The following is a 21,885-nucleotide window of genomic DNA, read 5'->3' on the forward strand; positions in this document are numbered from 1 at the left end:
AGGTGTGACATAAAAAAACAGTCATAAATCTAGCCAAATGATTGGATTCTTGCGCGGCACACATTTTCCCGCGCCTCGTTTTCACCAAACAAGATTATAATAAAATGGCATTATTGGGGGTGATCGTTTTCCCACGAACAGATCTCATAAACCCAAGAAATTATTCCCAGTTAATTGTAATGTGTGTTAAATTAATAGTTTAAAGTTTTCAAGTAACATAGGCTGGGTTCCAAGGAATGCGATATTTCAGAGTTATTTGATTTAAAAGACAAGAATACATAGAGCTATTTTCACTTACGCGCCGCTTGCGAGACAAACAAAGAAATTAGGTCAAAAGTACATCTGGGAATTCTTAAATAACAGACTGAAATAGAAACGGATAGTTCCGTTTTCTAAAATTAACGATGGCATCGTAATCAATAGTTTTATCCCTCTACCGTTTAGAGAAAGTGAAACTGGTCGCCATTTTAGTAAGCGCATGAGCCGTGAGATGCCACGAAAATGACAAACCCGGAAGTGTTGAATCGAATGGCCTACTATATAGTATATACTAATAACTATACTATATATCAGGGGTCTCCAAACTTTTCAGTCCGAGGGCCGCATTAACTATCAAATTTCAGTTCAGAGGCCAGTATTTCCAGGCATGTCGTGATTTTTCTGAGCAAAGTTCCTCAGCCATCACCAACAAATTAACAAATGTTTTTTCCGTGGACAAAAGGATCTCCGCGGGCCGGATGAGAGGACCTCGCGGGCCGCATCCGGCCCGCGGGCCGTAGTTTGGAGACCCCTGCTATATATTATTATATAAGATCTAGATTCTAGAATCTAGTCCTATTTCTTTTAAAGCCTTAACAATGAGGCAACTTTTTTTCACATTACTTTCATTTTTCAGATCTAGATCTACTAATGTAGCCTAGCTTAAGCTTAGCTTAGCTTAGCTAGGCCGATTTTACTGGTAATCTATCGTTTTAGGTACGTAAAATCGCCCGCAACTAGTAATGTGAAAAACAGGTGACTCCTTACATTTTAATAATTATTTCACATTTTGAGGCGCATTTATGTTTTGAAAAATACAAAAATGTTTCCTTGTTTCATTTATGTACCTGTTTCTAAACAATTGAATTAAAACTTTTCAGTAATAAATGAACACCAGCGATGTTTCCAACAGATGCAACCATGCTCATTTACTATAGCAGCCATCTTGTTAAAGTTTTATTTTTATAGACTTATAGCGCAAGATTCAGGCGGAAGTCACTCTATTTTACAAATGGCTGCTGTTTATATAGCAAATCTTGCTTGCAGACACTGCTGTTTAAAGTTAATTTCGGGCCTATATTGAATATTGATATATTTTTTATTTAGCCATTGATTTAGGTTTATTATTCATTTATCTATAATATTTGACACAAACATATCACAATATACTTCTATTACAGCCTTGACAATGAGGTAACGTTTTCGTACATTAATAGCCGCGGGCGATTTTACGTACCCAAAACGATAGATTACCATTTTAATTTTACTAGAGTAAAGTTCCACGCGCGGTCACACATAGCGGAAAATTCCAAATTCCCGATTTTCATCGGGCGCTATTTTATAACCGTTTCACACAGAAACAAACCGAAAGCACTGTATTACTCCGCTGCCATTCTACTGTAATGTGTATGAGTCATTTTGTATTCCTACGCATAGTATTTAAGATATTCATGTTTTAGTGACGTCCCTCCTTGCGATATTTTTTTTCCCTTTTTTTTTTGCCTGCGTACGCAAGAACCTGCTTGCCAACGAGCGTATTGTATACGTTTTGATCCAATTTTAATAATTGAAATAAATATTTTACACACTTAAACGTGTTGTTGATTGTATTATTAATTAATAGATTGCAAAAATAATAATTAAAAACATGTTAATTAAATTAATTAAAGACATTAAAAGTTGACCCAGTGATGACTCAAGGGACGCAACTATAATAATCATAACAAAGGGACGTAACAACCACTAAAAGACATAACGTAACATTTGCTTAGATATGCTTGTATGTAGAGACACAAACTAGATTTAGAAGAAGTAGATGATCGAAATAATTTAAAACAGCAGAAAAAAATAGAAAGTATACAGATTCTAGGCTTAGTTTGAAATATAGAGCATCTAGAACTAGGCTAGTCTAGCTCAAGTCGTTGGTTACGCAGTGATGTGAAACCACCGTAATCGACACCCAAGCTGCGGCCACCCCTATTTACCTATCAGGTTGCTTTATTAGCCTTATCTATCGTATGTACAGTGTCCCGCATATATTGTAGAAGCTATTTATAGTTAACCTAGTTATAAAAAGCTTTGATGGGTTGGTTTTATTCATCTCATCCGGGACCTAGTGTTTTTCATAGGGGGAACTAGAACCGCCTACGACGTCATACCTCGAAACTTTAAAATTTAAAAACTCGACTTCCAGAAGGAGAAAAACAAAAGAATTTGACCTGGATATATTTAGAAATGGACAGGTTTACAGCAGATATCGGTAGTTTCGTATAAAACATCAAAACAAATATTGTACGAAGCGATAAACAGGCGATGATCGCACCGGTGTTTTAACCGCGCGTGGAACTTTACTCTAGTCTATGATTTTTACTTTCTCGTATATACGTAGTATAGAGAAAGTATTGTAATCGTGCAAAAAAAAAAAATCGAGATTTTTACAAATCTCGACGTTTTACACCTCACTGATACGGAAAAACATAATTTTGCAATCTTGTCCGTATGTCTGTGTGTGTGTGTGTCTGTGTGTCTGTCCGTGTGTAAACACGATAACTTGAGTACCGTTACAGCTAGGTTGATGAAATTTCATATATAAGTATTTTATCAAAATCGTAGATCCGTATCAACTTTTGAGCGATTTCCGATAACCGGAAGTGGTACTTTTCCTACTTTGAATTTTTCAAAAGCCTATAACTTGAGTACTATTTCAGATAGATAAATGAAATTTCACAGGTAAGTAAAAGATCTAATTCTCTACCTTCTGTTAAATTTTGAGTAATTTCCGTTGACTGGAAGTAGTAATTTACGCTACTTCCGATTTCTCAAAAAACTAATGTAAATTTTTAAAGTACTAATAATATTGCGCACTATTATACGCGTTTTTATTCGGCGTTTGCTTGGTGCGCAATGTTTTTTTTATGAGATTCTATTCTATTTTTAAAAGTTTAAGTATTTAAAATGGATTAAAAATCATAACTATATCCCCAGTTACCATCCCCTGTTGTTTTATATAAGAATATTCGAGAAAGTTTAGGGGAGATCACTACCGGTTTATTTTAGTTTTTATTTTCAGTAAATTTTTTTTTTACGCACCTAAATTTTTTAAATTCTAAAACGATAGATTTAATTTATTAGATTACCCTTACTTTACTTACTAGATTCTAGTTTCTAGAATCGATCAAGAGATCTAGATCTAATTTATCGAACCATGTTTGCCTACTTTTTAGTTTGTATGTGTTTATTCTTTCCGTTTCGGCATTCATGTTACTTTTAGTTTGGGCCTGGATCTACCAAAATAATCCGATCTTCATCATTGGAGATTAAAAAATGACTCTGCCAATCACAAGCATACAACTGTATGACACGTCCCAAATCAAGTGTTTTAAGATCTAGTCTAGATCTAGGCCTAGAATCTAGTCTATATAGAATCAAGTACCTGGTCCTTCATTATAGACCCTAAGCTGTGCCATTATTAAGTGTGTCGCCCCTACAAAGACTAAAAAACTAGAGGCAATTTGACGAACTGTTTTCTCCATGTAGCACATAAACATTAGCAAAGATGCAGTAGCGTAGCGAGGGGGGGGGGGGGGGGAGGGGGGGGGGGCGGGGGGACATATGTCCCCGGGCGCCGACCTTAGGGGGCGCCAAAATGGGTTGGAAAAATAAATTGAAAGGTTGAGGGGGTGCAAATCGAAAGTTTGAAGGGGGGGGGGGTGCAAATCGAAATCTTGAAAGGGGGGGGGTGCAAATCAACAAGAAGTTTCTCCCCGGGCGCCGGGAAGGGTCGCTACGCCTCTGCAAAGATGTAGTAGGCCCAATTGATTAATCGTAGCTAGGCCTATTTATCGTTTTGGCGACACCCCTGTTGGTTGTGTCCGAAAGCCAAATTTATAATTAGTAATTAATTAACCAATAAGCTTTACAAATAAAAATCTAGGGTTAGGGTTGGCTTTGGTGTCGATGTGCTAGCCCCTTAAGTCAAATGTATTATAGACAGTGGCGTAGCCAGGATCGTCTCAAGGGGGGTTCCAATTTTTACCCGGGGACAAACTTTCGATTTGCACCCCCCCCCCCCCCTCAAACTTTCGATTTCCGAGGGGGGGGGGTGGTCAACATTATTCGGGGGGGGGGGGGGCGGACACTAGTAAAAGTGTATGTTTACTATATAAAATCCATCTCGTTCGGGAGGGGCGGTAGACTTTCTCCGGGGGGCTCTGGCTGGGTGAAACCCCACACGGCTTAGCGACGCCACTGCTAATACTAATATTAATAGTCGATCATACCAGAGTTTCTTCCAGACATCTCTTCGGGAGGGCAGAGCCACCCCCCCCCCCCCCCCCCCGTAGAAAGTATACCGCCCAGTGGCGGAACTAGAAAAAAGGGGCCACCCCGCAAAATATTTTTTGAGGCCCCCCCTATATATATAAATATATATATATATATATATATAGATTTATATATATATATATATATATATATATATATATATATATATATATATATATATATATATATATATATATATATATACCCAGTCAGCACACATATATTGGCCCAATATTGGCTAAACATTGGTTACCAATATTGGCTACATCTTGGTGCAACATTGGCTTAACCTTGGCCAAACATTGGTAGTGAAACTCGGCATGATGTTGGCGCAATGTTGGCACAATATTGGCTATATCCCGGCTACATATTGGCCCAACATTGGCTAGATCTTGGCCAAATATTGGCTATATCCCGGCTACATATTGGCCCTACATAGGCTATATCTTGGTTACATCTTGGCCCAATATTGGCTATATCTTGGCCCAATATTGGCTATATTCTGGCCCAATATTGGCTATATCCTGGCCCAATATTGGCTATATCATGGTTACATCTTGGCCCAATATTGGCTACATCTTGGCTCAATAATGGCTATATCTTGGCCCAATATTGGCTATACCTTGGCTCATCCTGTATTATATCCTGGCTACATCTTGGCCCAATAATGGCTATATCTCGGCTATACCTTGGCTCAGCCTGTATTATATCCTGGCTACATCTTGGCTTAAATTTTGATTTTCAGCATACAAAAATATCAATTCTCATATCAGTCATAATATTTACAAAGTTAATTTCAAAATGTGAAAGAAATTTTAATCAAAATGTAGTAAAGCAGCAATACATTCACAAAAACTGCTCATCTATTAAAATCTGTATTATACCATCCATTCAAATGTAAGAAAACTATAACTTTACTATAAAGTATTGATTGAAAACAAATATGTAAATAATAGTGTAGTAACTTTCATTTTGACTTTTATACAAACAAATGAAAACAAATATACAAAACATTTTCATATAATGTAACAGATGTTAAGTACAGTTTAAATTAAACTAATGTAAAAACTTAATTTACTGTACAAGAATACAGAAGCTGTCTTGTACTATGATACGTACACATAACATTAAGAATAAAAAGTATAAAATATTTGTCTAACAACATTTAATTGCATAGCTTGTATATTCTAAGTATTCTAATTAAGGTAGATTACAGTTTAATGCTGGACTAATCTGCCTTGTACATTGTACATAAATAACAGAACGAAAATATGTTCAGGATCTCTAGATTATAGTTGTGGTTAAATAGTGTTAAAATGAATGCCATTGTGTATACAAAATGTACAATTTTTCAAAAGACCGATGGTTTGAGGGTTTATATGCATTGTGTAGAACAGGAATATAACTGCCATATTCAATAAATATGTTTTTTTGCCTCGAGTGTGAGGTATTTAATTATAGTAAACTGAATATATATTAATTTACTTTATTAATTAGAAATAAATATCACCAGCAGAAGTATCGTCAATACAAATGTAGCAAACTTTTTTCAGATTGTACAGTGAAACAAAATTATGAAAGAAATTTGCAACTAATTCTTTAAAGAAAAAAATGTAAATTGTATATTGCATTTCATTTAGGGCACTAAATCTACACTAAAAATACATACAATGCAAACTTAAATTATTATATTATTACAAAAGGAAACAATTTATTAATTTACAAATCAGCATTTTTCTTAGACTAAGAGAATCTTTTCTTCTCGTTAAGTACTAAAATGCAATATGTATCAAACTGTTAACCTGATCCAACTGATCAAAAAAAAATTGAAAATCTGATCTAAAATTATTACAAAAATCACTGTTGTCCTCATTCTTGTGGACCCTTGTGGAGCTGAGAGACACAACCACACCTCTATTTTTAAACTTGGTTTTGGAAGATTCCCCAAAGTTGGGTCCATGACATTCTGCCTGCTTGTGCTTTGTTGGTTTCTGATATTTTCCATGTTTGTTTTGGATAACAAACTTTCTCTTTCCTTTGGGATTCAAATCCAATAAAAGCCTGGTTGTTGATTTGTGCAAGGTATGTCATAATCCATCCACATTCTAAAAAAGAAAAGTTACACACTAAAAGTCATTTATGAAATAATTACAACTATACACTGCTGTTTTTGCACTAAATTTGTTATGTTTATTTTATTTTGCACTGCACTAAACATACAACAAGAAGCCCCTAACATCATGTTTGCTACCTTGTAACAAGATATTATATATAGGTATAAAGACTGGTGGTCTGGGGTGTTCATGCTACCCAGGTAAATAATAAAAAGTGGCCATATATAATTTTAATAGTAGAACTGCAGTTCCTTGCTGCATATATATATATATATATATATATATATATATATATATATATATATATATATATATATATATATATATATATATATATTTATTTTTATTTATTTATTTATAGTTACCTGTGTTATAGGCCTATATATATTTTTTTATAAACAAAAGTGAAAAAAAAAAGACCTTGTAATAAAAAAATAGTATGTATATAAATATTATAAACCCCTTACCCTATGTCTCTGAGTTAAGAAGGTGCCAGACAACTTTTAAGCAATTTCATCAACTTTATCATTTCAGTAATTGAACGATTGGACCCTTCAGAGTGACCTAGAAGTAATGCTTGTGGTCTGAAATTATTTTACTAATATCAGTAAAGGCATTAACTACACATGCTGATCATCAAATGCAAGCAAAAATTACTAAATGAATATTATTATTCACTTACAGTTATGAAGTGTTAACAACATTTAGTAATCTTCTGGTGAAGTATCAAGCAGTGGGGACCTTATAATTTATTAAAAGATTGATATATCTCCAGTGGGCTGATTGATACACACAACACCTGGAGGCCTGAAAATAAATGGCATTCTTTGTTATTAAATATAATAATAAAATGAGTGAGTAATACAATAAATGATAGCCAAATTAGATACTCCATTTTTAAGACTATTAATAACAAGGTACTAATTGTGGACAATACATCAAACCCAAGCCTAATCCTACACAAAACTCCAAATATGATACTATCATTTTATAGTACATAAGTATCATAAGAATGTCTAAAAATGTCAAGTTCCCTTTCTAGCGTGTGCCAATAGGACAAGGTATGTACAGTATCTCTGTTTATTTGATCTCTGTATATAAAGGATTGTGTAGTCAGCACTATATCTAGCCACCTTTTTATTTCATAGTCTTAAATCGTGTATATATCAGAGTTAGGTGAACAAATGAATGTACTACTAACTTGATTTTATGTTTAGCAATAGTGTCCTCAACCATTTGCCTACTCTGTCCTCTATATGATTATATGAGTAGTGTTGATCAATAAGTAGGGCTTACTAACTACCTTATCACTGTTGGTCATGAAATTAAGTGTTGCTCTGAGGTCTCCACACTACTATTTACACATCTTACATCTTATTCTCCCATAGGAAGCTGTAACAGTAATAGGAATTTGAATGCCAATCTTGAATCAATTTAGAATTCTAGTTGACTAAGTTAATTTTTTTTCAAAATTGATAATTATAAAAAATACACTGTTTGTTTAACATGTAGAAATTTGTTCTATAATTGTGTCTACTTTTCCTCTCTCTGAATTAATATTATAGACAGTTTCAAATCCTTACACTCTTACACGAATAGGCCTACTACTACAATAAAATTAAGTTGTTTTTTTTTAAGTTAAAGTGAATGATTATTTGTTAATTTATTAACATTTAAGACCCCCCCCCCTAAAGTTGAAAACCAATAAATACATATAAAAAATAATCATATATCAATATTCAATATAATCCCAAACATACTAATCATACTTGCATACTTTTCAATACTCAAAAAACGCTGTCAAAATTAACAGCCCTCTGATTACGATTTTTAGTTATTTAGTATTAGAATCTAATCTAGATTAGATCTAGTGTAGATAGATTCTAGATCTAGATTCTAGATCTATCTACTATCTACTAACTAGATCTAGATCTAGTATTATTAATATAATGATCTCTATAGATCTAAATCTAGATCTATATTCAATAGATCTAGGCTCATTTATTACCTCAAATAAACTACCTTTTATTTAATGACATAAAGTTTCCAACAAAAAAATACGAGTTTTCCAGATTCTGCATAAATAAAGTTATACTACTTCTCACTGTTGAACTAAAATGGCTGCAGTAGGCCTACCTGTTTTACTGTGACTGGAAACAAAGTCTTTTGTTAAGAAAAATGGCGAAGGACGGGTATGCTGGCTTGCGAACAATAGGAAGGAATGTGAAGAAATGTGAACAAAGGGACAATGGGCGAGAGGGGCCGGCGGCAGTAGCGCACACACTTTTAAAAAGTTTAACAAAATGTTTAACACATGCAACGTAGTTTGTTATTAATACTATGTTTAAATTAGAGCATGATATTAAAAGATAACTTATTTTAGTTAACATATATTAAGTTTAACAAGCATATTTAACTAAAATTTCTGCAGTGAATACATAAATCAGTGTAATCTTGGCAGCCAGGGTAAAAACGCTTAAATATCAAGGTATCAAGGGATGCAAGCATGTACAAATCTTGGCTGTACCCTGGCCTAAGCTTGTCCAATGTATGGCCATGATAACCAGATAGGCCCAATCTTGGGCCAACCCTGGTATTACATACTGTGTTAGCTGGGTAAACACAAAATACGAACGTATTATACTCATTTCGGGCCTAATCTAGTTTTTAAAAAACACATTGTTTTAAAAAAAAACATAATACTTTTATGTTCAATTCTAACAAATTACAACAACATGTCATGTGTTTAAGTGCATTAGTCTGTTTTGCAAATCTGTGTGTCACTTGTGATGTCGGCTGTATAGCTTCCCATTCGCAAGCCGGTCAAAAGTATATGAAACATGAAAGCTTTGTTTGTGTAATGGTTTCTCGTGTTATGTTTATTTTTAGGTGTTTTTTTTAATTTATATTAATTTTTTTTAAAAATTCCTTTTTATACTATTTCATTCTTTAGTATGTATTTTATAAAAAAATTATAATTAAGAGAAGTAATTGCTTTTCAATTTGCGTAGTACAAAACCATTAAAAGGAGTTTATGGGCACTTCTATTTGACTATTTAAGAAGGGAAATAAGTCATGGAAGTGGTTTGAATGTTTGTTTATCTTGCACACTAAAGCTTATGTAGATTTTTTTTTTCTTTTACGCAACAGCGTGTGTTAGCTACTGTAGAACATCACTACAGTAGTAGTTTTTTTTTTTTACAAAACCATAATTAAGGTGCACGAAAACGTAATTTTGGAATACAAAGTCATTGCTTTTTGGTTGGATTTTGGGCCCCTAAACGGCCTGGGCCTCCCACATTGCGGGGTCTGGCGGTATGGTAGTTCCGCCCCTGACACCGCCCTCTCCGAACGAAATGGAATTTATATAGATTAGGCCTATATAAACTTTTGATAGTGCCCCCCCCCTTCCCCCTGAAAATTTAGCCCCCCCCCCCCCCCCCCGAAAAATATCAGGTGCCTTCCCCCCTTCCTCCCGGAGAAAAAAATCGGGAAGAAACACTGCATCATACGCTTATAGTTTTACTCATTTTATGTATATATGTCATATGCTATAATTTGCAGATTCAACCTTATAATTATAATTAACTACTAATTCAGTTTTCTTTGAAATTGCCTGTTCAGCGCTTGTTTCACTTACGCTGGTATCGATCTTCAAATTCGTAACCAACTCAATTTTTAATTGTAAAAAAGACATAGATCTATATCTAAGTTATGTTAGAAGTAACGTGTTTATTATAAATATAGAATCATATTAATTAAACGTAGGGCCTAACATTTTAAAAAGAAGTTACTACAATTTAGGATTTAAAAAAAAACAATTAAAATCGCTACCGCGATACCAGTACACTTAGATCTATACTCTATATAATCGTAGAGCGAGTTTTTCTTGGAATCGTTAAATGATGCTAAAAACTGAAACAAATTCGAAATAGATTAGATAGAGATCTAGTCTAGTGATCTAGAACTCCTAGATCCTAGATCTAGATTCTAGTTTAATCTAGATCTAGATCTATCCGTCAACGCAGACGATTAACAAGTAATATTTTAAATTTTACTATTATACTGTGTAGCATTACTAGATCTAGTCTAGTAGATTATAATAGATCTAGATCTATATGTAAGCGTTATAATTCACTGGTGTGTCAATCCTAATCAAGCTTTTTTTTTTTTAAATATTTAAAAATTATTTTTTTTTAATTTAGCTAAATCTAGAAATCTAGATCTAGTACTAGATCTATTTAATTTAGCTTTAGAGTAGACCTTTAATTATTAATTATTTAATAGTTTTAGGCCCTACTAATTAAATTTAATAACTAAAAAATTATTATCAAATTCAAATTAGGCCTAATATTATTATTATTAGCTGTATTTTCAAGGTACCTTAGTTAGTTTAAACCCAACCCTTGGTGCCCAACCCTAGTGGCTGATGATATGCTTTTAATGGCGTGCTTTTAAATATTTAAATGTCTAGACAACACCAGACATGGAATAATTTAAGTACACTTTGCCGTTTCCCTTCTTGATCTTGGGATTCTGACAATGCCTGGCCAATTATTCTGTTTATGATTTACTAACATTTTTATTGTAGTTGTGTATTGCACTATAATGAGACTGTACAAACTTCAATAATGTTCTATTAATAATAGATCTAGATCTATACTACAGCTTTATTTTTTTTTAAATTTTATTGTAATTGATTGAGATGCATACATAGTAATACATACATATGTCACAGCTGTTTCTTCATTGGTTATGTGGGCAGGAACTAATTTACAGCAGCTCTTAGAAACAGGCCTACAGGTACAATTATCTATACGTTGCATATTGATTTTACCTGGACAATGAACAATGTAGTTTCAGGACATAGGCCTACACATTTTAAAAACTGAAAGCATTAACTGACATGTGTGCGACATTGCTGTCATTTTGGTGTTCTTGTGGGGTGGGGGTTGGCTTGTGGTCTGTGGGGTGGGGGTTGGCTTGTGGTCTGTGGGGTGGGGGTTGGCTTGTGGTCTGTGGGGTGGGGGTTGGCTTGTGGTCTGTGGGGTGGGGGTTGACTTGTGGTCTGTGGGGTGGGGGTTGACTTGTGGTCTGTGGAGAGGGGGTTAACGTGTGGGGTGGGGATTGACTTGTGGTCTGTGGGGTGGGGATTGACTTGTGGTCTGTGGGGGGGGGGTTGACTTGTGGTCTGTGGGGTGGGGGTGGACTTGTGGGATGGGGGTTGGCTTGTGGTCTGTGGGGTGGGGGTTGACTCGTGGTCTGTGGGGTGGGGGTGGACTTGTGGGATGGGGGTTGGCTTGTGGTCTGTGGGGTGGGGGTTGACTCGTGGTCTGTGGGGTGGGGGTTGGCTTGTGGTCTGTGGGGTGGGGGTTGATCAGTGTTTCTTCCAGACTTTTTTCTCCGGGGAGGGGGGGGGAACACTGTTAAAGTATATATTTTCTATATAAAACCATTTCGTTCAGGGGGGGGGGGGGCAGGTGGGCGGTAGACTTTCTTCGGGGGGGTGTAGACTTTCTTTGGGGGGGGGGGCGCTTTGCCCCTAACACTAACATAAACATTAAGTCATTTTTTAAACATACTTTTTAACATAACCATTGTCATTTTTTTATAACCAGTCACAGTTTACCTAATGTCATAACTAGATATAGTTTATGTGGATGCAAATAAATTTTTAATCATTATGATTATTTCAATCATTGATTATAGATTAAAGCAGCACAGATTATAATATTAACACTAAACTTTCAAAAATGGAGAGCAGCACTGAACCAAACATTGCAACTCAGACGGTAGAAAACCGCAAGTTAATGTTGAGATTAATTGCACTGGAGGACAAAGCAAGCTCAAGTTTTTGTAAGATTGAGAAGAAAATGAAAAAGTTGAAAACCAATCTGCAAAAAGTCACAGGCACTGTTGAGGACTTACTCAAGCAGGGAGAGCTGGGGACTAAGCAGTTAACGGAAAACATGGAGCAACAATTCCTGATTGTCAAAACCCACTTTAGAGAGGTTGTAGCCTATCATTCTGCTCTGGAATCCGAAGTTCAACATTTGAAAACCATGCCACCGGCTGTTAATATTAGATATAATGAATCCGACAATTCAGACAAAATTGATGAAATTAGTAAAAAATTGTCAGATTTAGAGGTAGAAAACTCCAGTCTCAGACTCCGAATAGATGAGTTGAGTGAACAGTTACAAGAACAGCTCAAGTCAGCTGGGGGTTTTACAGAGCAGGAGTTCTTTATTCAAGAGTTTGAACATTTTAAGAGCAAGATGGAAAAATTGCAAAGAAATAAAGAAAAGATGAACGAGAAAATAAAATCTTGTGATGGAAAAATAAGAAAGCTAACCATGAATCAAAACAAATTCATGAAAGAAATGCAAGAAAATTTGTGCACAAGAAAAAAACAGTCTCTAGACTCCAGTAGGCTTACACTGGATGTGAAGGAGGAATTGGAAAAAAGAATAGTTTCTTTAGAAGATGAGAAAACTAAAGTACGAATGTTGATGAAAAAAACTGAGGAGGTTAACCAGAAAGTGGACAGTATTTATGTAAGAAATTTTTTCAAGTCAACTTTTATTTTTTAAGTCTATTCACTTCTGTAATTTAAGTCTGTGTGAACAAACTGAGATACATAGTGATTTGTTTTGTATGTGCTGTGCGGCAGTGGTTTTTGTTTGGTTGGGTTTTTATTGGTCCGGTAATTAAGGGTGTCACCCCAGCCCCCTCAAAACATTTTGTATTTTCAGTTTGCATTCACGTGTATCCCTTACTATTCTACTTTTTTAGTGGATACAATTTTGTTGATTTTTTTTTTAATGATTTTTAAAAAATTTGATGTCATCCCCAAAATGGTGTAACCCAGTGCAGAAAAACCTCTACCCTGTTACGTCCAGCTATATAAAACCACTCTCCATGATAATAGACATTTTCAGCTTATAAAAAAATTAACCAAGTTTAAATGAATAATTTAAATCTTCTTTTACGGTTATTTGGAAAAAGACATTCACTACAGCATTTTGTTTTTAAAATCAACATTTTAACAGATCCTTAATTTAATAATAATTTGATTTAACCCAGGCCAATGGTTTGTCAACAAGCAATGAGAATTCAAAAAACTTGGAACAAGATACTTTACAAAAACAAATGAAAGAATTAGACAAAAAAGTTGTGGAGCTTCAGCTGGATTTTCTCAAGGGAAAGGTAACTCTAAGCCGGGCGTGACTCCTGGCTTTGTTTGAATTTAGTGGCACACTGTGTTACTCATGTAGGTTGCTCTTTAAAATGAATGTAGGCACCCCATGGGGCGCTCTTGGTCACCTGACTGCCAGCCACATCTGGTTTGATTTGTTTCATGATTATAGCAGCCCACTGTATACATAGTGTATGGCACTCTTTAAAACAAATGTAGGTGCAGTAGTGCTCATGAAGGAATTCAATGAATTATTTACATATTACACTACGCTGTTTTGTCATTGTCTAAACTAGTTGAGGTTGGATCTTCTTCATTTTAGTCTGTTTTATATGTTTATGTCTATTTTATATGTTGATGTCTGTTTTATGCTAATGTCTGTTGTGTATGTTCATGTCTGTTGTATATGTTCAGGTTTGTTGTATTTGTTCATATCTATTTTATATGTTCATGTCTGTTGTATATGTTCATATCTATTTTATATGTTCATATCTATTTTATATGTTCATATCTTTTTTATATGTTCATGTCTGTTGTATATGTTCATATCTATTTTATATGTTCATGTCTGTTTTATGTTCATTTTTGTTGTATATGTTCATGTCTGTTTTTATATGTTCATGTCTTGAGTTAATCCTACCTTAGGCTGTTGTGTGTAGTCAATGTTCATAAACATAATTTAAAAAAAAAAATCTTTCCATCTTTGACTGATTTAAAAAAATCTTAAAAAAAAACAATTCCTGAATGTTTATATTGTAATGACTAGACGTTAATTTTCTAATCTTAAAAAGTTAATTCTTGAAGTTTATATTGAAATGACTAGAATTTAATTTTCTAATCTTGAAGTACGTCTGGAGCAAGGTAAAGCTGGATGAAGAATCAATTCCCACGTCTGCTGATGTTTTTTCTGCCATCACAGATGTCAGCGTCAAGGTGATTTGAATTTTCATATTTTCATATTTTTTCAAACTTCTATTTTTTACTGATTACTTTATAATAGTTTAATTATGAAAATGGTAGGGATAGGATTATTGCCCACTTGCTTATGGGAGATGGGCAACTAACTCTAGTTAACAACTGTCACTATGTGTGGTAGAGGATTTCATTGTAGGATACATAACCTGCGCTAATGTTGCCAATACTGTTTGTAAGGTTTCAATTAAATGTTTACAACCTTCTCCCATTACCAATGAAACCAATTAAAAATGTCCCTTAACTGACTACCAATGAAACCAATTTAAAATGTCCCTTAACTGACTACCAATGAAACTAATTTAAAATGTCCCTTAACTGACTACCAATGAAACCAATTTAAAATGTCCCTTAACTGACTACCAATGAAACTAATTTAAAATGTCCCTTAACTGACTACCAATGAAACTAATTTAAAATGTCCCTTAACTGACTACCAATGAAACCAATTTAAAATGTCCCTTAACTGACTACCAATGAAACTAATTTAAAATGTCCCTTAACTGACTACCAATGAAACTAATTTAAAATGTCCCTTAACTGACTACCAATGAAACTAATTTAAAATGTCCCTTAACTGACTACCAATGAAACTAATTTAAAATGTCCCTTAACTGACTACCAATGAAACTAATTTAAAATGTCCCTTAACTGACTACCAATGAAACTAATTTAAAATGTCCCTTAACTGACTACCAATGAAACCAATTTAAAATGTCCCTTAACTGACTACCAATGAAACTAATTTAAAATGTCCCTTAACTGACTACCAATGAAACTAATTTAAAATGTCCCTTAACTGACTACCAATGAAACTAATTTAAAATGTCCCTTAACTGACTACCAATGAAACCAATTTAAAATGTCCCTTAACTGACTACCAATGAAACCAATTTAAAATGTCCCTTAACTGACTACCAATGAAACCAATTTAAAATGTCCCTTAACTGACTACCAATGAAACCAATTTAAAATGTCCCTTAACTGACTACCAATGAAACCAATTTAAAATGTCCCTTAACTGACTACCAATGAAACTAATTTAAAATGTCCCTTAACTGACTACCAATGAAACCAATTTAAAATGTCCCTTAACTGACTACCAATGAAACCAATTTAAAATGTCCCTTAACTGACTACCAATGAAACTAATTTAAAATGTCCCTTAACTGACTACCAATGAAACCAATTTAAAATGTCCCTTAACTGACTACCAATGAAACCAATTTAAAATGTCCCTTAACTGACTACCAATGAAACTAATTTAAAATGTCCCTTAACTGACTACCAATGAAACTAATTTAAAATGTCCCTTAACTGACTACCAATGAAACTAATTTAAAATGTCCCTTAACTGACTACCAATGAAACTAATTTAAAATGTCCCTTAACTGACTACCAATGAAACTAATTTAAAATGTCCCTTAACTGACTACCAATGAAACTAATTTAAAATGTCCCTTAACTGACTACCAATGAAACTAATTTAAAATGTCCCTTAACTGACTACCAATGAAACTAATTTAAAATGTCCCTTAACTGACTACCAATGAAACTAATTTAAAATGTCCCTTAACTGACTACCAATGAAACTAATTTAAAATGTCCCTTAACTGACTACCAATGAAACTAATTTAAAATGTCCCTTAACTGACTACCAATGAAACCAATTAAAAATGTCCCTTAACTGACTACCAATGAAACTAATTTAAAATGTCCCTTAACTGACTACCAATGAAACCAATTTAAAATGTCCCTTAACTGACTACCAATGAAACTAATTTAAAATGTCCCTTAACTGACTACCAATGAAACCAATTTAAAATGTCCCTTAACTGACTACCAATGAAACTAATTTAAAATGTCCCTTAACTGACTACCAATGAAACTAATTTAAAATGTCCCTTAACTGACTACCAATGAAACTAATTTAAAATGTCCCTTAACTGACTACCAATGAAACTAATTTAAAATGTCCCTTAACTGACTACCAATGAAACTAATTTAAAATGTCCCTTAACTGACTACCAATGAAACTAATTTAAAATGTCCCTTAACTGACTACCAATGAAACTAATTTAAAATGTCCCTTAACTGACTACCAATGAAACTAATTTAAAATGTCCCTTAACTGACTACCAATGAAACTAATTTAAAATGTCCTTTGTCTCATTACCAATGAAACCAATTAAAAATGTCCCTTAACTGACTACCAATGAAACTAATTTAAAATGTCCTTTGTCTCATTACCAATGAAACCAATTTAAAATGTCCCTTAACTGACTACCAATGAAACTAATTTAAAATGTCCTTTGTCTCATTACCAATGAAACCAATTTAAAATGTCCCTTAACTGACTACCAATGAAACTAATTTAAAATGTCCTTTGTCTCATTACCAATGAAACCAATTTAAAATGTCCCTTATCTGATTACCAAAAACAACACTATTCTCCTTGTCAGTATGAAATCATGCTTGCCATGCTTGTAAAATGGCTGAGTCAGCAAGAAGAATTGAAAGACTTTAAAGCAAATCTCAACAAGCAAGTGAGTGATCATTTATGTTAATATAATGATTTTACAGTAAAACTGATTACTACTTGGTAACTTAACAGATCAGAAATACTTAAGATAAATGAATATAATATGTTTGTATATACATTTGTAAATGTAAACATAGTTTGTAAAAAATGTAAAATTGATATAAATTTAAATAATTAACCCTATATGGAAAATAATAGTTTGTTAAAAATTTAAGGACATTGTTCCAACGTATCCCAACCTTCTAGAACTATTTTTTGGCCTGCTAGAAAATGCATGCGTACAATATAACAAAACTCTAGTACTAGAGTCTGAAACAAAAGCACACGTATAAAATAACATACAACTGTAGTACTAGAGTTTGAAACAAATGAACTGCCACTCAACAGTAAGGGCTCAAGTTTTAAATCCCCCATAAAAAAACTGTCCTGACCCAAATGTAAAAGAAATGGATATTGTCAAATTGTTTTGTAGATCACACTAAAACAAGTGGAAAATCTTCGGACTTTACTTAAAGTTTAAGTTAAACACTTCAAATCTTTACAGTCAAAGCATTGATTGTAAGCCATAAAGTGGCATATATGTTCTTCCTATGATTATTTTAATGTAGGAAACATTTGACTCGCATAACCTACTTACCTATATTTCAACTGTTTGTTCAGGTGAACTTTTTACGCATCAAAGTTGCCAAATTGAAAGGTAAGTGTCCTTTTAATTTTTCTTGTTTTTTTTCGTAGGTTTAAAATTCTCCTCCTACGTTACAAATGTCCTCCGACGTAAATATTTATATTGAGTTTTTCTGAAGCCACCAGTCAAAGCTTGTGAGGGGTGACATCTTGTGTTTTATGATCTCACCTGTCAATAAATCCGTTTGATCCACGCTGTTAGGTTTTGTTCAGATACATCAAGAAATTATTCAGTTTTTAAAATCGCTTTGTTTTAAAAATCTATATTTAGACTGTAAACATTGCTACTTTTAGGTATTGAACAGAATTTTGGTTTTGTTTTTAAAAAAATCTATATTTAGACTGTAAACATGACTACTTTTAGGTATTGAACAGAATTTTAGTTTTCTTACTGCTGGAGTTGATAATGATAGTTGTACTTAACATTTGGTAATTGATCTAATCATTTATTTTAATGATAGTACTCAGAGAATTTTCATCATCGAATATGAAAGTCTTTGTATATTATGAAATATAATTAATTGTCTACTTTGTTAAATTCAACTTTTTTAGGCAGTGGATCTCTAGCCTTTAAGGACAAGATTGAGAAAACTACAAATAAGCAACCAACAAAGTCTTCATGTGGCAACCAGCCCACAACCATGACACATTCCACACTACCACCCAGTCATGGTCACCGTCATAGTTCTGCTTCACCTGCACCAGGAGATTCTATTTCCACAACCAGGGGCGTGGCTGGTCCTACATCATCACATCCTGGAGCAGATCCATCCCAGGAAGTGAATTCTCAGACAGCACCAGCTTCAAGCAGCACCGTAACATAATGGTCAAGTCCTCTTCTGGTCAGCTCTGTGTCAAGTGGACACTCCCCAGCCACAAGGGGACTCTCCACAGTACGTCGTGGAACACACCTCTCTACAGCGACATGTCGTCACACCCAAGCCACATCGGGTCACTCCCTAGCCAGATGGTCAAGCCCTTTAACAAACACAACAACAGAGGCTCCAGCTTTTAGTGTAGTAAAGCTTGCATCACAAAACATCACATCATCAACATTGTTTGGTGGTGCAACTACTACCATAACAACACCATCATTTTCTTTTAATAGTGCAACTACTACCAAAACAACACCATCATTTTCATTTAATAGTGCAACTACTACCAAAACAACACCATCATTTTCATTTAATAGTGCAACTACTACCAAAACAACACCATCATTTTCATTTAATAGTGCAACTACTACCATAACAACACCATCATTTTCATTTAATAGTGCAACTACTACCAAAACAACACCATCATTTTCATTTAATAGTGCAACTACTACCAAAACAACACCATCATTTTCATTTAATAGTGCAACTACTACCATAACAACACCATCATTTTCTTTTAATAGTGCAACTACTACCAAAACAACACCATCATTTTCATTTAATAGTGCAACTACTACCAAAACAACACCATCATTTTCATTTAATAGTGCAACTACTACCAAAACAACACCATCATTTTCATTTAATAGTGCAACTACTACCATAACAACACCATCATTTTCATTTAATAGTGCAACAACTACCATACCAGTGCCATCAACATTAAAAACATCATCATTTTTTGGTATTTCAACTACTACCAAAACAACACCATCATTTTTGTTTAATAGTGCAACTACTAACATACCAGCACCAACATTAAACACATCAGCAGCATTTGGCAGTACAACTACTACCATAACAACACCATCAAAATTCAACACATCATCATTATCAACATTATACACCACCACATCATCATTGTTTGGTAGTGTAACTACAACTACACCAACACCATCAACATTATACAGTACAACATCATCACTGTTTGGTAGTGTAACTACAACTACACCAACACCATCAACATTATACACAACCACATCATCACTGTTTGGTAGTGTAACTACAACTACACCATCAACATTATACACCACCACATCATCACTGTTTGGTAGTGTAACTACACCAACACCATCAACATTATACAGCACCACATCACCATTGTTTGGTAGTGCAACTACAACACCATCAACATTATACAGCACCACATCATCACTGTTTGGTAGTGTAACTACAACTACACCAACACCATCAACATTATACAGCACCACATCACCATTGTTTGGTAGTGCAACTACAACTATACCAATACCATCAACATTATACACCACCACATCACCATTGTTTGGTAGTGCAACTACAACTATACCAACACCATCAACATTATACAGCACCAAATCATCACTGTTTGGTAGTGCAACTACAACACCATCAACATTATACAGCACCACATCACCATTGTTTGGTAGTGCAACTACAACTATACCAACACCATCAACATTATACACCACCACATCACCATTGTTTGGTAGTGCAACTACAACTATACCAACACCATCAACATTATACAGCACCAAATCATCACTGTTTGGTAGTGCAACTACAACACCATCAACATTATACAGCACCACATCACCATTGTTTGGTAGTGCAACTACAACTATACCAACACCATCAACATTATACACCACCACATCACCATTGTTTGGTAGTGCAACTACAACTATACCAACACCATCAACATTATACAGCACCAAATCATCACTGTTTGGTAGTGCAACTACAACACCATCAACATTATACAGCACCACATCACCATTGTTTGGTAGTGTAACTACAATTACACCAACACCATCAACATTATACAGCACCACATCATCACTTTTTGGTAGTGCAACTACAACTATACCAACACCATCAACATTATACACCACCACATCATCACTGTTTGGTAGTGTAACTACAACTATACCAACACCATCAACATTATACAGTACCTCATCATCACTGTTTGGTAGTGTAACTACAACTATACCAACACCATCAACATTATACAGCACCACATCATCACTGTTTGGTAGTGTAACTACAACTATACCAACACCATCAACATTATACAGCACCACATCATTGTTTGGTAGTGCAACTACAACTATACCAACACCATCAACATTATACACCACCACATCATCACTTTTTGGTAGTGCAACTACTACCATAACAACATCAACACTAACCACCACCACAGCGTCTTTGTTTGGTGGTGCAACGACTACCATACCAGCACTAGCACCATCAACACCAAACACCACCTCATATCGACCTGTTTTTGTAGCTACTGAAAGCAATTCTGATGAAGAAGATGAAGCTTATATCAGTCCTGTTGAAAATGTTTATTATAATAACACTTCTTATGAAAAGGAAGAAATCTCTTCATTAGATTCTAATTAATTTTAATATATTTTAAAATGTGTGTGATATAATCATGACTTTGTGATATAAAATGTAACATTTTGATGGTTAATACAACTAACAGTAGTACACACAGCATCCAGATATCCATCAAGTCAACCCTCACCCAGGTTGTCATCAAGTCAACCCTGACCAGGTTGTCAACTGACTAATCATAACATTGTGTCCACATTTGGAATACCCCTTCCAAATTTAGCAGGAGTTTAGCAATCAGATGTGGCTCTTAGAATGAATGAGTAAAACTTGGTTCACTTGTACCAGGAACTTGTTACTGTTTGTATCACAAATGTAACAGAAAACTTCTCATAGGATTAGTATTATAGAATGTTAGTAAGGGACATAACCTTGATAATAATTCATCTATTTCATGTTCATTACCTCCCTTTTCCTTCTGTGAAACCTCCATTTGTCTAATTATCGTTGTAACACCTAAATTCACAAATT

The 21,885-nt window shown here is 34.3% G+C and overlaps 3 protein-coding genes and 1 long non-coding RNA gene across 4 annotated transcripts in view; 2 read left to right on the forward strand and 2 right to left on the reverse strand.

Moving 5' to 3' along the window:
- Positions 1 to 3,559, reverse strand: part of LOC131946063 (alpha-1,3-mannosyl-glycoprotein 2-beta-N-acetylglucosaminyltransferase) — a 32,971-nt gene extending 29,412 nt beyond the window's left edge. The window contains exon 1 of the mRNA XM_059306699.1: positions 3,476 to 3,559. The gene's annotated coding sequence lies outside the window, so the exon portion shown is untranslated. The remainder of the gene's footprint in view (positions 1 to 3,475) is intronic.
- Positions 3,560 to 7,411: 3,852 nt separating this feature from the next.
- LOC131946151 (uncharacterized) lies at positions 7,412 to 9,290 on the reverse strand. Its single transcript, XR_009387666.1, has 3 exons — positions 8,832 to 9,290; positions 7,999 to 8,087; positions 7,412 to 7,502 (listed from the first exon to the last, which is right to left on the reverse strand). It is a non-coding gene; the product is annotated as an uncharacterized LOC131946151 (long non-coding RNA).
- Positions 9,291 to 10,679: 1,389 nt separating this feature from the next.
- Positions 10,680 to 18,915, forward strand: LOC131946056 (centrosomal protein of 112 kDa-like). The gene is made up of 7 exons (XM_059306688.1): positions 10,680 to 10,734; positions 12,405 to 13,252; positions 13,782 to 13,904; positions 14,740 to 14,826; positions 17,328 to 17,411; positions 18,068 to 18,104; positions 18,644 to 18,915. Exons 2-7 carry the CDS (start codon positions 12,449 to 12,451, stop codon positions 18,913 to 18,915), a joined length of 1,407 nt encoding a protein of 468 aa, XP_059162671.1. The 5' UTR covers positions 10,680 to 10,734; positions 12,405 to 12,448.
- A 6-nt stretch (positions 18,916 to 18,921) lies between these two features.
- Positions 18,922 to 21,831, forward strand: LOC131946068 (mucin-2-like; the record flags this gene model as incomplete). The annotated part of the gene is made up of 1 exon (XM_059306709.1): positions 18,922 to 21,831. A coding segment is annotated over one exon (2,499 nt), but the record flags the coding sequence as incomplete, so codon positions are not given.
- Positions 21,832 to 21,885: the final 54 nt, after the last annotated feature.

Source organism: Physella acuta, unplaced genomic scaffold, assembly GCF_028476545.2.
Source record: "Physella acuta isolate Inbredline_101_S28 unplaced genomic scaffold, ASM2847654v3 ptg000544l, whole genome shotgun sequence".
Taxonomy (NCBI): domain Eukaryota; kingdom Metazoa; phylum Mollusca; class Gastropoda; family Physidae; genus Physella; species Physella acuta.